Below are 14,661 nucleotides of genomic sequence, written 5' to 3'. Positions count from 1 at the left end.
GTCACGGGGAAGGGGAGTGAGAAAAGTGAGGAAGGCTGGGATCCAAGATTCAGTCCGAGGGCTGCTGAATCGCAGCCATGTGAAAATGGAACGAGCGGCCTCAGAAAGGCTGTCCCGCGTTTATAGATAACAACCTCGTGAAATCATGGCTGAGAGTCGGAAAACAGACTGACCCGCTATGTGGGAGGTTCTGTCCTGGCAGACACAACCACCACCATAAAATGCTTCCCCATTTGGGAGGGTTCCAGCCTCCCAAGGATAGGGGAGCTCACTTGTGACAATACCCGTGGCCATCTTTGCCCCCAGGACCCCGCCCTCAGGACTTGGACTGAATCGTAGACAGACCCTCATCTCGAGACCCCTCCACTAGGCTGCAGTGGCTACCAGGGAGCAGGGAAGTGAGAGGCAATCTTTGTGTTTTCTCTCCCCATGCCATAAACTAAGTAAGATCTCAGAAGGGCGTGCGCACACACACACACACACACACACACACACACACTCTTTTGCCTTCAGTGCTGGTTAGGAGTCAACGTGCAATAACAACATAGGTCACATTTGTGACTGTCACTACTTATGCCTACGTGTATTGTCTCATTGGATCTCCACAAGAGTTTGGTACCATTATTCTCCCCATTTTACAGATAAAGAAATTAAGTCACAGGAGAATGAAGACTTTCCCTCCAAGTCAGGTGTAAGTGGCCCAGCCCGATTTAACCCCAGTTAACCTGGCCCCAGACCCTGACCACTGTGCCGTTCTGCTCTTTCAGAAGTTTGCTTCTCCTTCCTGCTTCAGCTCTCCCTTTCCATTTTCACACAGTCCGCTCCTCTGCTGATTGTCCGAAGCGGTTCTGTCAGAAGCAGTGCTGCGTTATCGAGCAGAGACTGGTTAATCTACAAAGTTGCCCCCCCACCCCGCTGCTGGAGCCCAGGCCAGGGGGCAGGGCTGGACCAGAAGGGTCCATCAGCGGGTGTGTGCAGGACCGTCAGTGAGGGGAGGTGCGGCAAGGGAGCCCCGGCTGGGGCAGGGAGCTGGGCACTGGGACCCAGGCCCCCGCCCCGAGCGACTCTGTGCAGGGACCAGAGGGCGCTTGGGCCTCCATTTTCCTTCCTTGTCAGAAAAGCCAGACCCTTCCTTCCTTTTGAGAATGCAAAGGCAGAGGACGGTGACGACAGTAACTGGTGCCGACAGACCAAGGGTCAAAGGCGGTCCTTGGGCTTCTTCCCTGGAAACACACCAGTATTGAACCAGTATTGATATCCAGGGGGCAGAGGAGGACCCAGGAGGATGCGTAAGGGGAGGATAGCTGTGCTGGCCACGCTGGCAAATCGTGTCCTTCTACGTCTTCCCATCCCCTCTCTGCCCAGAGCCATCATACTGGGCCGCATGAGCTGCACAAAGCGAATGCGCTCATCCTCACGGAGCAGCCTGTTTTCCCAGCCCAAGGAACTTGTTCCCACCCAGCTGCAGGTTCCTTGCATGCATTTGGTTTCCAAAGTGTGATGCCTTTCAGCAAGTCTGTAGAGCCATGGCCCCAGTGAGAGAGACAAAGAACATCTCAGGAGCAACACCACCGCCCCCCTCTTGGAAACCAGTGAGGAGACTCTACTAATTCCTTTCCCTAAAAAACCACAACCAGAACATGGAGCCCTTCTTTAGGTCATTCACCTGGAAACCAGAGGCTGCAATTATTCCTTGTGAGATCAGTCACTTACAGAGGGGGTGCTCTGTTCTTTTTGTTACATTAGTTATGTCTTCCTCATGTATTTCAAACTAAGAATGTTTGGAGATCCTGGCCTTGACCCCTCAGAATGACAAATGGGATCGGAAAGGAAAGGAAAGGAAAAGAAAGGAAAGGAAAGGAAAGGAAAGGAAAGAAAGGAAAGGAAAAGAAAAGAAGAAAGAAAGAAAGAAAGAAAGAAAGAAAGAAAGAAAGAAAGAAGAAAAGAAAAGGGAAGAAAGGAAAAAAAGAAAAAAAAGAAAAGAAAAGAAAAGAAAAGAAAAGAAAAGAAAAGAAAAGAAAAGAAAAGAAAAGAAAAATCGCTATGGAAAAATCAGTTCGCCTCTCATTTGCAGTGCAGTGTGGAAGGGGTTATGTGGATACAAATCTCCAAGACTGTGGTCCAATGACCTCTGATACAAAGTTTTACCCCTCTTCGGTAAATAAGCATATGTACATAATCAGTAAATATCCTTGGCAAAGTGCATTTATTAATACTTTTCTTTGCTCTTTCATTTATACATTCAACAGGTTATTACCGAGTGCTTATTACATGCCCAATCACCATGGTAGGTATGGGCATCCAGTGTCGACCTGTGTAAACACGGCACCTGTCACCACCAAACAGCCCATCTCTCTGTGGGGCCAGAAAGATGAAGCCAATGCATGAGCAGGCAAAGTGTGAGAGATACCAGACCTTTTAGTGGATTGTGTATCTTTTGTTCTCCCAACTTCTGGTAGAGACAGCGAGCCATGGCTCTACCGTAAGGAAAACAACAGGGCCCATGCGAGGATGCGCCCGCCCGGGAATCTGAGCAGACTACAGGCAGTGGTGGGGACAGACCCAGAAGTGGAAGGCCCCATTCAGGGAAAGCAGCCTGAACTCAGCAGCACTATTTCCGTGTGGGAAAGCCCGCGCAGGGTTGCCCGACATTCCTATTTCCACGAGAAGCCGGAACTCTTGATTTTTTGTGAATTCTGCTCATTCTAAATATTCACTCTAAATTTTTTTTAAAAAACTCTTGAAGCACGAATAACCTGTGTCTGCCGTCTTGCTTTGATTGATGCAGCCATTTTGTGAAGCCAGTCTAAAGATTAAAGACCTATAATCAGCTGATTATAATCGGCTGTTATAAAGGGGATGTTTCTTGTTGTGACCACAGAAATGAAGCTGCAATCTGTCAGAAACCGGGGTCAAAATGAGTAGACATCTGAATCACAAGTCAAAACCAGGATGTTTACCTCAGACGCCGGGTCTCAAGTTGCCAATTACTGTTCATTTCCACCTGACGGCTTTTCTTAGAAGTTTCCAGGAGAATTAAAGGGAGAACGTGACGATGCAGCAGCCTGGGCCTTTTCACAAGGCCTGATGAGAAAATGGAAAGAAAAGATTCTTAAGCCTAAATGACAGGCTGCCTTTGGAAAATGCATTCTGGGCCGTCCGGGGGATGGGGCCATTCTGACCTTTTATCTCAAGCAGCTAAAAAAATAGGAAAGGTAGGAGATCCCTGAAGTGTTAAGCATGCCTTTGCTCCTTCACCGCTCCCAGGATGAGGCCGGGCATCCCCGTCTCCAATTGCTCTCCTCTTACCCAGCCCCTTCCTTCTCCCTCTGGTTTAGGGAGCCAGGGCCAGGAGCGCACGGGGGTCGGAAATGAACAGCCACAGTTAACTGACACGGTCAGCTTTTAAATCAAAGTAAGCCTGGGGAGGCTCCTTTAAAGCAGAAGAGTCTCCCGTAGACATCAGCGTGAGCCCCGAAGTTTTCCCACAGCTCACCCTTTGCCCCAAAGGCGATCTCCTCCACCCTGGTGTGTGTGATTTACACCCCACCTCCTCCAAAAGGCATCTGAGGTAGCTTAGGTCAGAAGACACGCAGGAAGATCACAGTATGAACCACAGAGCAGTGAGTGACAGAGGCAGGAGACTCTACTGTTTCTACGCTGCCTGGTAAATGGCCGCAAGAGCGCTCCCTTCTGGAGCTTTTGATCCTCTCGCGTTCCCGTCATCACCCAGCCCAAAATGAGTAATAATGGCTTCTACAGCTCTCCACCCCCTGACTCTGCCCTTAACTTTTTCTACCTTGTCCTCTCTCTGCCAGGTCAGTTTTCTGGGCCCCGGGTTGGTCTGCTTCCTCCCCACCCTCCCCACCCTTCTAAAATACCAATCTATCTATGAGGCCTGTCCTCCTCGCTGTCCCCAATCCTGCAATCCATTCCTTTGTAGGCTTACATTTTGTGAAGCTGTCTGTCAGAGGGCGGGTTGTCTGGAAACGGGTTCCCAGATGCGGACCGTTGAGGTGCAACCAGTAGAAATATAAGCCGATGCCTGAGAAAGGGCGGGGAAGGACTGGCGGAGGGAATGGTCTTGTGGACCAGGCTGGGCAAGCCTGCCTGTCAAAGCTGACCTGCCTGAGTCGGCCTGACTTTATTGGATGACCTCTGGAAGGCAGCTCTGCAGCCGAGGCAGTTCCTGAAAGACGGGGCGGCCGGAGGCTGTCTGTAGACCACAGTCTCCACAGCCGGCAGCAAGTCCTTTGAAAGGGGGCCTGGGTAGCACCCCCTCGGTTCACCACACTGCCCCAGGCTAATCCTATCAGAATCTGATCATCTAAGGGCTCTAGCAATCCTAAAAGTAGACAAACAAGCCCACTGGCCCACTATGAATGTCTTTACACGTCAGTCTTCCTATTTTGGGCATCATGGTGCACACATGTTAGCAAGTGATCCTGTGATCTCAGCGCTGGTTCCCGAAAACAGAGCTTCCTGGTCTAAGATCTCAAAGAAAGGTAGACTGAGATATTTATCCATTAAATCCCTAGAGCAAACAGGAAGGTTCTGGGCAGTTTGCTTCCTTCCACTCATTCCATTGTGCAGAATGAATATTACCCTTTTTAAAACTTTGGGACACGCTGCTCTAGAGCCATCTATTCTTGCCCTTGACTCAGTCACCGGTCACATATTTATTGGACGTTTACTGAGCACCGGGCATTAAGCTAACCACTGGAGGTAGAGCGGGGAACAGGTCACATAAGGTCACTGCCACTGAGACACAGCGTAGTAGAAAAGAAAGGCTGGACAAGCAAACACAGAAACATAATCAGAAACAGTGTAAGCGCTACAGGAGAGGCTAACGGGGTGGGAGAGGATGGACGGAATGGCAAGACAAAGTCAGAAACCTTAGCAGGCACCTGATCTCACGGGGGCCTGGAAGCCACGGAATGGGGTTTATGTTTTATTCCAAGTACAAGGGAAAGCCATTAGTGGATTTGTAAGCCCCGGACATCCTGACCTGATTTATATACTCGCACGGACACTCTTCACGGAGAAGGACTAGGGGGTGGCAGCAGTGGTCACGGGAAGGCCTGTTTAGAAAGAGCTGCATTAGGGGCGCCTGCGTGGCTCAGTCGGTTGAGCGTCCGACTTCGGCTCAGGTCATGATCTCGCGGTTCGTGAGTTCAAGCCCCACGCTGGGCTCTCTGCTGACAGCTCAGAGCCTGGAGCCTGCTTTGGATTCTGTGTCTCCCTCTCTCTCTGCCCCTCCCCCGCTTGCTCTCTCTCTCCCAAAAAACAAACTTAAAAAAAAATAACAATAATAAAAAAAAGAAAGAAAGAAAGAGCTGCAGTAATTCTGCCTGGAGACGACGCAGCTCACTGTGGGTCATCACAGTGGAGATGGAGAAGAGTACAAGGATCCTAACATATTTTTAAGCGAGAATGAATCCTTCCGGCCCTCAAGACGTTCGCACTCTGTTGGAAAGAACAGATGGGTACGCAAACCGTGTAATATAGCAAAATAGTTGCTTGAGTGGAAATACAGAAGGTACAGATGGAGCTCAGGGCGGGGCAGGGAAGACGTCGCGGGGAAGCCGAGGTGCTCATGGCTGCGTGCAAGCTGGGGCGTAAAAAGAACTGTTTGCTGAGTAAACTCACCGCGGGTGCGCCTTCCAGCCGAAGAGGCCGTGCCTGTGGTGGCCGTGACCACGTGCCCGGCAGACCTCCAACTAGAAGGGCCTTTGCTGACCAAGGCCCGGCCACTGTGCCTGTAACCACCCTGCCTGTACCTCTCCCACTGCGCGTGTCTTTTTGTGTCTAGAAACCTGTTTGCGTGACTCCTCTTCTCACCAGATTTCAAGCTCCTGCGAGCCATTCTCTTTTCTTGTTTTCGTGTTTATTTATTTTGAGAGGGAGAGAGCGAGCGAGAGGAGGAGGGGCAGAGAGAGGGAGAGAGAGAATCCCAAGCAGGCTCCACGCGGTCAGCGGAGAGCCCAACGCGGGGCTCCAACTCACGAGCCGTGAGATTGTGACCCGAGCTGAAATCCAGAGTCGGATGCTGAACCGACTGAGCCCCCCAGGTATCCCAACATCCTCTTCTTGATTATTGTGGTAACAAATATTTCTTGATGAATAACTAAGTCTCCTCTGATGACTGTACCATTAAACGCCGAATCACTCCTTCACTCTCCAGCCCTCCAGGCTTACTTCACATTGTGCAGTAATTGCAAAGGTGTTGCCTTCAGGTGTGATCTCTCCTACCCGTTCCTGGAGGGTAAAACCTCTGTTCCCCTTTTTGTGCCTTTCCATGGGCCGCTGTATACCAACATGCACATGCAAAGGGCCACCCAAACACTAGTGAATGAAATGAGCGAACACGAATGGATATAAATCGATATGCAGTAGCGATTATCGACTAATGGGATTTGATTTCTCTCCTGGTTACCAGGGTGGCGAAGTGATCCTGTGCGGGGATCACTGCGGCTTGCTGCAGGGTTTCATCTACTTAATGCTGCCCCAACATGTCTGCTGAAAATGATCAGTCACCAAGAGGAACATCACCCCTTCGCTCTGCCACAATGTCCCAGAATTCCACACAGACCATATCTTCGGAGGAGGATATCGAGGAAGAAGAGTGTTCAGAGAAAGACTATCTATTTCCTGAAGAGGAAGAATATCTGGAAGAGGAAGAATATCTGGAGGAAGACGACTACCTGGAGGAGGAAAAGTTGCTGAAGGGGAAGGCGTACCTGTATGGAGAGGGGTATGCGAAGGCGGGAGAGCATCTACAGGAGGAAAAGGACCTGGAAGAAGAGTATCTGTTGGGAAAGTATCTGGAAGACGGTGAGTATCTGGACGAGGGAGAGTATCTGAAGGGAAAAGAGTAGGTGTGTGAAGAAGAGTATCTGGGACGGGTATGTGGAAGAGGGCCTTCTAAAAGATAGCAACTGGTGGGGCGCCTAGGTGGCTCAGTCGGTTGAGCGTCTGACTTCAGCTCAGCTCATGATCTCACGGTCTGTGAGTTCGAGCCCCACGTCGGGCTCTGTGTTGACAGCTTGGAGCCTGCTTCCGATTCTATGTCTCCCTCTCTCTCTACTCATGTTCTGTCTCTGTCTCTCTCTCTCTCTCTCTCTCTCTCTCTTTGTCAAAAATTAATAAACATTTTTTTAACAAAAATTTAAAAGATAGCAACTGTCATCCACTACCACGCCCAGGGAAAAAAGATCAAGCTTGAGATAGAGCCGAGGCTCAATCTGTCAATCCTGCCCTCAGTGCCTACAGGTAGGAACACTCATTCCTGACCAGGTTCTCCCAATCTCAATAGCTGGGTCCCCAAGAACGGTGCCCACAGAGCAGAGAGGCTTAACGAACATGAAGCACCTATTCATAAACAAAACGAGCAGAATATAGCCCATAACTTGTATCTTTTCCTTATTGCACAAATAACACGTATTTATTGCGGACGTTAGGGAAACTGTATATGAGCGAAACAAAGAAAGCAAAAATCCCTCCCATCCAGAGGGGAATAATCACTTTCCCACTTTGGTTATACCCTCACCAGGCTTTATAAAATGTTTGTAACCTACTTTTTTAAGGTACATTTATTTATATATTTATATATTGCAATCACACATAAATATATACTTCTAGGAATATCATTTCATGTTATTAAATTTTCTCCAAAATCATTTTAATAGCTGCATTGCACTGGATTGTATTTGCAAGCCGTAATATTTTCAATCGATTCCCTCTTATTATTAATCATTCATTTCTACTCATTACGTTTGTTTTCCAAACAGCATTTTGAGAAACATCCTTAGGGCTCAATTTTATCAATGACCTCCAATTACTTCCTAGAATACATCCCACAATCTGTTGCTAGGTCAAAAGACACTAGTATGCTTCTCAGGGTACCCAGTAGGTCCCCGGAAGGCATCATCTTACTCTGCCGGTGAGTATTTAACTCTGGAGTGATTTCTCTCATCCTGGGGCTGACATTTTTCCAACACGGTTCCCGCAACTGGCACCTGTTCCTTAAACTGGGCTTTATTATTTGGCCCTGGCCTCCCTGTGCCGTTGCTGGCAGCGGCTGATACGCACTTTCTCGCGGGCCTGCGCAGGGCCTTCCCTTGCTGACGTGACTGCTTGGCCTTATATATCCAACCACGTTCAGAAAGCTAAACATCCAGGTCTTCTGCATCATCTTACTGTTGACCTAGAAATAGAACTACATTATTTTTCTGGATCTGGTTCCGTTACCCACTGCAAGCACCTCAGGCAGCTTGATTTTGTGTTTTGTGTTTTGTGTTTTCTGGGTTTTTTGTTTTTTTGGTTTCTTGTTTGTTTGTTTGTTTGTTTGTTTTGGGGGGCGGGGGATTGGCAGCTTCAACTTTTAAATCCCAGTCTGATTACACACAGCCTGCATCCAAAACCTGGGTGTTCTCAGCAGCCACACAGGCATTTTTGCCTTTACATCCCCCTTCACCAAATCAGATGCCACATCCTAGATTCCTGCTACCCCCGAAGAAATTTAGTTAGGGCACTGGAGAGATAATTCTCTATTGCTGGGCAACTCTCTTTTGTGTGTGCCTCTCTCCCTCTCGGAATCCTAATATCCCTGCTGTTCAAATACCAGGTGCAATTCCAGTATTGAAAAATAGCACTCAGACCATTTCTTTTGCACAGTATGAATCAAGCATTCTTAACATGTCCCCTGTATGCACTGGGCCTTTGTAAATATATTACCCACTGGAGTAGGACAAATACAATGTTGTCAAGTGAATGGAACTGTGTATAAAGCAAAAGCTTTGAAAATAAATGCCCTGCTAGCAAAATTTGGAGAGGCACTCCAAAACTGTAGAGGAATGTTAAATGCCTTGAAAGGCACATGGAAGAATGTTTTGGTCTATGAAAACCCAGGGTACTGCGCCAGGCTGCACAAAACAGGTTACATTAAAAAGGGTCTACAACAGGATTTGGAACTTTTCAAAAGAATTTACATCAATATTTCCTTATGTGGAATATTCTACCAATACCTTTAAGATATAAATTGGCTTAGCCCTTGGCACAAGAATGCCTTCCAGACCCATAGCAAATGCTCAGTAAATGCAAATTGAATCGAGCTTAATGTCGTTTGTTTCATAAAGTCAAACACACACGCACGCGTATGCACATACACACACATGCACACACCAGCATTTGTCCTTTAAGATATTTTTATAAATTCATTGGCACCTATAAAATGAGCCCTGGAAATGACAAAACGGGCTCCCCTCTCTTAGGCTGATGGATTAATTACTAGAGACTAGTGCTGGAACACTATGTTGAGAAAGATTCTGAGGCCCCATTTCGCCCAAGAGGATGGAGAAGCCAGCGTGCCATTTATTTGTCTATCTGGTGGTGGATGTGAGTCTATCACAAAGAACACCGTCTTCTTCCTCTCTCAGGAGCTTCATTGCCTAGGCTGGCATGTCAGATCTCTCCCACTTATTAGTGCGTGAACTTCGGCAAGTCACTGAAGCCCTCTGTGTGCTGGGTTTCTTAACTATCAATTAGGAATAACAACAGACATACCTTATAGGATATCTGTGAAGATTAAAGGGATTAAATCATGTAAAGCATTATGAACTCTGCCGGGCACATAGCATCGGAAGCCTAGGCAAGTGTTAGCTCCTTTTACTATTACTATTCGTGTATTGTGTTATGTTCCATTACTCTCCTAACATTGACTTGTGAAGGGTAATTTATACTCTCCCCACCACACACCCCACCCACTCAACTTGTGAAGCGGACTTAACACAAAGAGAAGATGCGATGGATCGGGGTGTGGGAGGGATCTGTGCCCCCCACCTAACTACTCTGCAGGCTGGTCAATTTCAGAGACTCCCATTGCCCTGGATAAATCAGGGTAGGGTCATACTAACAACCTGTACCCTCCTCTCTTCTTTAAAGAAATACTTTTCCCCACGGCCTGTGGGGGAAATCCAATAAAATTAGACAAGCAACTTGAATATAAACGCAGCATCAATTGCCACCGGATAATCAATAGCTCCGTGTGACTGATCGCCCCAAGAGGTTCCACGGAGGTTTCGTAAACCGTGGGTGTCCACGCTGCAGGTGTGATGTCAGGGTCAGATGATTCAGCACATGGTGGGGCCGCCCTTGACCTTGGGCATATCACTTAACTTTCTCTAAGTTTCAGTTTGCCTGTACGTAAAACTACCTTTCTTCACAGTGTGGTTGCAAAATGTAAGTAGAAAAGTATATCTGAAAATGCTTTGAAAGCTCTCCCACCTCCATTGTGAGGTGCAAAAATGCTCTTCTGATCTCACGTGGGCGGGAGGTGCTAGAAGGAAGTGCCATCTATGTTACTATCATGCCATCGTAGAACAAGAAACCGTTCCATAATGAGGCCCCATTTGGTTTTTTTTAGAACCCCAGAACTTCCTGAAGATGCATTCTGCTCGGTGGCAAATAATACCGTAGAGCTGTCACAGTATATTAATTTTGATTCATAATGTTTTTGCCCAATTGTATTTTGATACGCGTAATCTGCCGGATTTGATTTTCTTTACCCTCGCTGCCCCCACCCCCTCTCCCACAGCTCCAGATGCCGTTTGACCCACATGCTATTATCATTCAGTGGCCATTTCCAGTTAAGAGTTGATGCCCCAACAACCCTTTCCAACGGGGTACCCAGCAGTGTTCTGTGTACTGAAGGAGAAAGGTTTGCAATATATTGATAAGGCAGGGACGGGAGAGCCAATTTGTCAGGCAGGAAACTTCACAGATGGTGACAGAGCTTTGCAACCAGCCTGCCTTGAGTTGGAACTGGTGAGGGAGTTGCTGAGCCCCAAGGCCAGTCGCTCACAGCCTCCACTCTGCTCCGGAACAAACAGCATCACTTTCTGTACGTGTCTCTCTATGTGTCTTGCCCAAGGTCAGGAGCACAGTGCAGTGGCATCGGCGTGTGTTGTATATTTCACGATCTTTGTCCCCTTAACTTCTCCCAGCCATTATTTGTCTCCACTTTGCAAATGCAGAACCTGGAGTCAGAGAGAGGGTAGGTGACTACTCCACGGTCACGGGAAGCCATTAAAGGAAACAGGACAGGCTCCCAAGTCTTCTCTTCTCTTCCTCTTGTAATCACCTCTGTCTTTTCTCCTTTCCTTCCTCCTTTCATTCTTTGTTTTGGCTTTTTAATAACTTATGTGCATATTTTAATTTTAGGAGAATGGCATTAGCAAAAATAAAATCTACTTTTGTTTATTTATTTGTTTGTTTGCTTTTGAGAGAGAGAAAGCACACAAGCGAGGGAGAGAGAGAGAATCCCAACCAGGCACCATGCTCAGTGCAGACGCCAAGGCAGGACTCAATCCCACGACCTGAGATGAAGACCTGAGCTGAAATCAAGAGTCAGGTGCTCGACCAACTGAGCCACTCAGGCGCCCCTTGCTTTTGTTCATTTTTTTTAATTGAAAACTTGGAAAGCAGAAAGCAGCAAAACATTGTCCACTCTACCAACATTCAAATATAAATAGAGCTGATTCACTTTTTAGTGATTCTCATTCTGTCCTTCCACTCTTATTTCTTCTCTATTTGGTGGTGGTGGTGCTCCTTGTTTTGCAGTTTTGTTTTCACTGTTTTAAACACACGGTACGTGCAACTTTGTATTTTACTTTTGTAACCGTGTCGTGACTTGAACATTTGCCCATGTCGATTGGTTTTTGCAGACATCATTTTAACATCCAAGTAATATTCCTCAATAATACTCTGTCTCATGGGTAAACTGTGGGTAAGGAAAAGCTTTGAACATCGAAGTTCCAGACTTCAAATTCTGGTTCTTATCTCTTTCCTCCTTCCATTCTACCGGTCTCTATTATGAGAATTGGTGGCATATTTTATCCCAGTTGTGCACGAAATTCCTAACGTATCATTCCAGGCAAATGGGTAATTAAATGACACAAACAGCCTCTTTGACATTAAAACTAAATTGTAAAATATTTATATTTTAAGATTAAAATATTAACATGTATATTAATTAATATTTATGTTATGTTTAATACTCGTATTAAAATATTAAATAAAAAATATTTAATACTTGTATTAAAATAAAATATTAATATTAATATTAAAATATTAAAATATTCTGAACCTCAGTTACCTCTTCTGTACAGATAGCCTTCACCTTGGGACAGAAGGAGGCCTGATAACCCGAAGATTAACAAAGCAAACTTGAATTTCCAAAATCCATGCTTTCATGAACATTATCTTCTTGAGTTCTCCTTGACTTTATGAAATTTAACGTTGTAATTTCTAAAGGAAACCATTAAGAGAGACAATACTAACGACAAGTAAAAATAGAAAAATTCTACAAATCGGGGCCTCTCCACCCCAACCTAGCATCACATACTTGACAGCACTTTTTTTTTTAAATGTTTTATTTATTTTTAAGACAGAGACAGAGCATGAGCGGGGAGGGGCAGAGAGAGAGATGGAGACACAGAATCCGAAGCAGGCTGCAGGCTCTGAGCTGTCAGCACTGAGTCCGACACGGGGCTCGAACTCACGAACTGTGAGATCATGACCTGAGCCGGAGTCGGACGCTCAACCGACTGAGCCACCCGGGCACCCCGACCACACATTTTTAAATAAGAAAAAAAAAAAAAAGATGCCTTCTTTTTTTTCAATATTGTCCTGTTCTTTTTCCAATAGAATTCAATATGATGTATTCATGGAAAAACCTGCCTGTCCTTACAAGGTAATAGTTTTCTTTTTGGATAAATCGGATAGAAATTCGTGCTTAGGGATGCTGCTTCCGGAACCTTTGCGTCCCGAAGCCGGGGAGCAGGGGGGTGGGGTGGCAGTGCAGGGGACAGGCCCCCTGGAGAAGGAGGGGTTGCGGTGGAGGGACGGGGGTCTTGGGGAGTCACACAGACAGGACCTCCCACCACTGCCTTCTGCCACTCGGCCACTCACAGGGTGAGAGACAGTTCCCAAGGTCCGATTCCTGGATGCCCAGCACTACAGAGAGGAAAGGGCAGGAGCCATCTGAGTCTGCAGACAAGGTCTCAACCTGGGAGAGGTGGCAAGGGACTTGCGGCCGTGCTCACCGTAAACACAATGCCCCAAAGAGAGTTGCCATCTGCCTCGTTCAGGCATGTCAATGCCTCCTTCTATGCGCTCAGCTCTGCAGAAACCAAGGTGGGGGGTACCCCCGACTTCCCACTCACAGGCCTTGTCCTTGTGTCTCCTCCCCCACAATCCCTCCCCAAAGGATGATTGGGGGGGGGGGGCAGGGGGACATTTGTGTCCACCGGTGAAGTGGGTTGGCATTAGATACAAAGAAAGCACGAGGCCAGTTCGGTTATGGTGAGACGCAGGAAGGAGACCCCTGCTGCTCTGCATTCGGAGCCCACAGGTTACAACTTGAGGGCTACCCCTCAGCCCCGCGAGCCCGCCGGGTCCTGCGCTCCAGGCTGCACACTGGGGGAGGCTGAGCACTGGTGGGTCTGACGGCCTTGCCTCCACTGAAGCAACACCTCAAAGGGAGGGGCTCTTCCGAGGCCCCTTCACCTCCATTGCTGATACCCACAGCGTGTTAAGCAATGTGGCAGGGACCACTGGAAAGGCTGTGACTGGAACAGGGACTCGAGCACCAGGCTGCTTGAGTTCGAATGTCAGCGGCTCCACCCAGCCCGCTGTGTGCCCCAGGGCAGCCACGTAATCTCCTGCAACCCCAGACTCTTCCTTCATAAAATGGGGACAGTAAGAATTTCAGCCGTATGAGTCTATGGTCGGGATGAAAGGAGTAGTAACTCACAGGGCTCCCTGAGAACCGTGCCCAGTTCACACGACGTGTTCAGTAAGCGCTGTGGCTCGTTGTCATTCCTGGCCGGCCCTCCAGGAGCCACCACATGGAAACTTAGCACGCCTGCGACAAGAGTCATGATTCCTGGTCAGCTTTGACCTAAACGTATGCACCCTTCCAGCCCTTTATTCATATTCCAGCTGAGTGGCTTTCCTGTCACCGAGGAGTGCATGAGGATCAGAGGGGCCCTGGGGCCTCACCTGTGTCTGTCACACGCTTTTTGGCTTGGCTCCCAGAGTCCAGGTCTGGGCCATGGGTGCTCAGAGAGCCCCTGGCTTTTCCTGGCACAAGGTTGCTGAGACACTGAAACTGTGCAAACCACTTCAGGCAGGACGTGTTACGCTCATATGTGTTTGTTAAGGCAGGGGGTGGGAAAAGGAAGCAGGTTCAGGTTCAGCAGTGTTTCGTGGGTCCCTGATAAACAGGAAGGCTCCCTCTCCCACTTCTACAAGCATTCCCTGAAGGTCCCCCACCCCGTGCACACCAGGCCCCTCCCCCACTCTGAAACAGCTGACCACGCAGGCCCGCAACCATCCACGCTCCCCAGGATCCAGGATCCATGGCTCTTCCTGAGCCCTTCCACTGCAGACGGGGCAGGGAGCTGGCGTTTGGCTCAGGAGGCCAGAACCCCAGCCCCGCCTCCACAGGTGCCCCAGACACCCTGCACCGTCCCAGCCCAAGGCAGGTGTGGCAGGCAGGGAGGACGTTGAGTAAATGTACATGGCGATGGCAATGACCAGATAGGGCCACCATTACCTTAGGTATAACCCCCCCATCGTGTTTGGCTGCTTTGACTCCTC

At 48.1% G+C, this 14,661-nt stretch overlaps 1 protein-coding gene across 1 annotated transcript in view; it reads left to right on the top strand.

The window, feature by feature from the left end:
• Positions 1–6,474: 6,474 nt before the first annotated feature.
• Positions 6,475–14,661, top strand: part of ERICH6B (glutamate rich 6B) — a 51,377-nt gene continuing 43,190 nt past the window's right edge. Inside the window, exons 1-2 of the mRNA XM_058685013.1 lie at positions 6,475–6,834; positions 12,706–12,751. Of these exons, the coding sequence (XP_058540996.1) occupies positions 6,513–6,834; positions 12,706–12,751 (368 nt within the window). The 5' untranslated portion in view covers positions 6,475–6,512. The remainder of the gene's footprint in view (positions 6,835–12,705; positions 12,752–14,661) is intronic.

Source organism: Neofelis nebulosa, chromosome 1 (assembly GCF_028018385.1).
Source record: "Neofelis nebulosa isolate mNeoNeb1 chromosome 1, mNeoNeb1.pri, whole genome shotgun sequence".
NCBI lineage: Eukaryota > Metazoa > Chordata > Mammalia > Carnivora > Felidae > Neofelis > Neofelis nebulosa.
The sequence above is the reverse complement of the archived record's forward strand: the minus strand, read 5'-3'. Positions and strand labels throughout refer to the sequence as shown.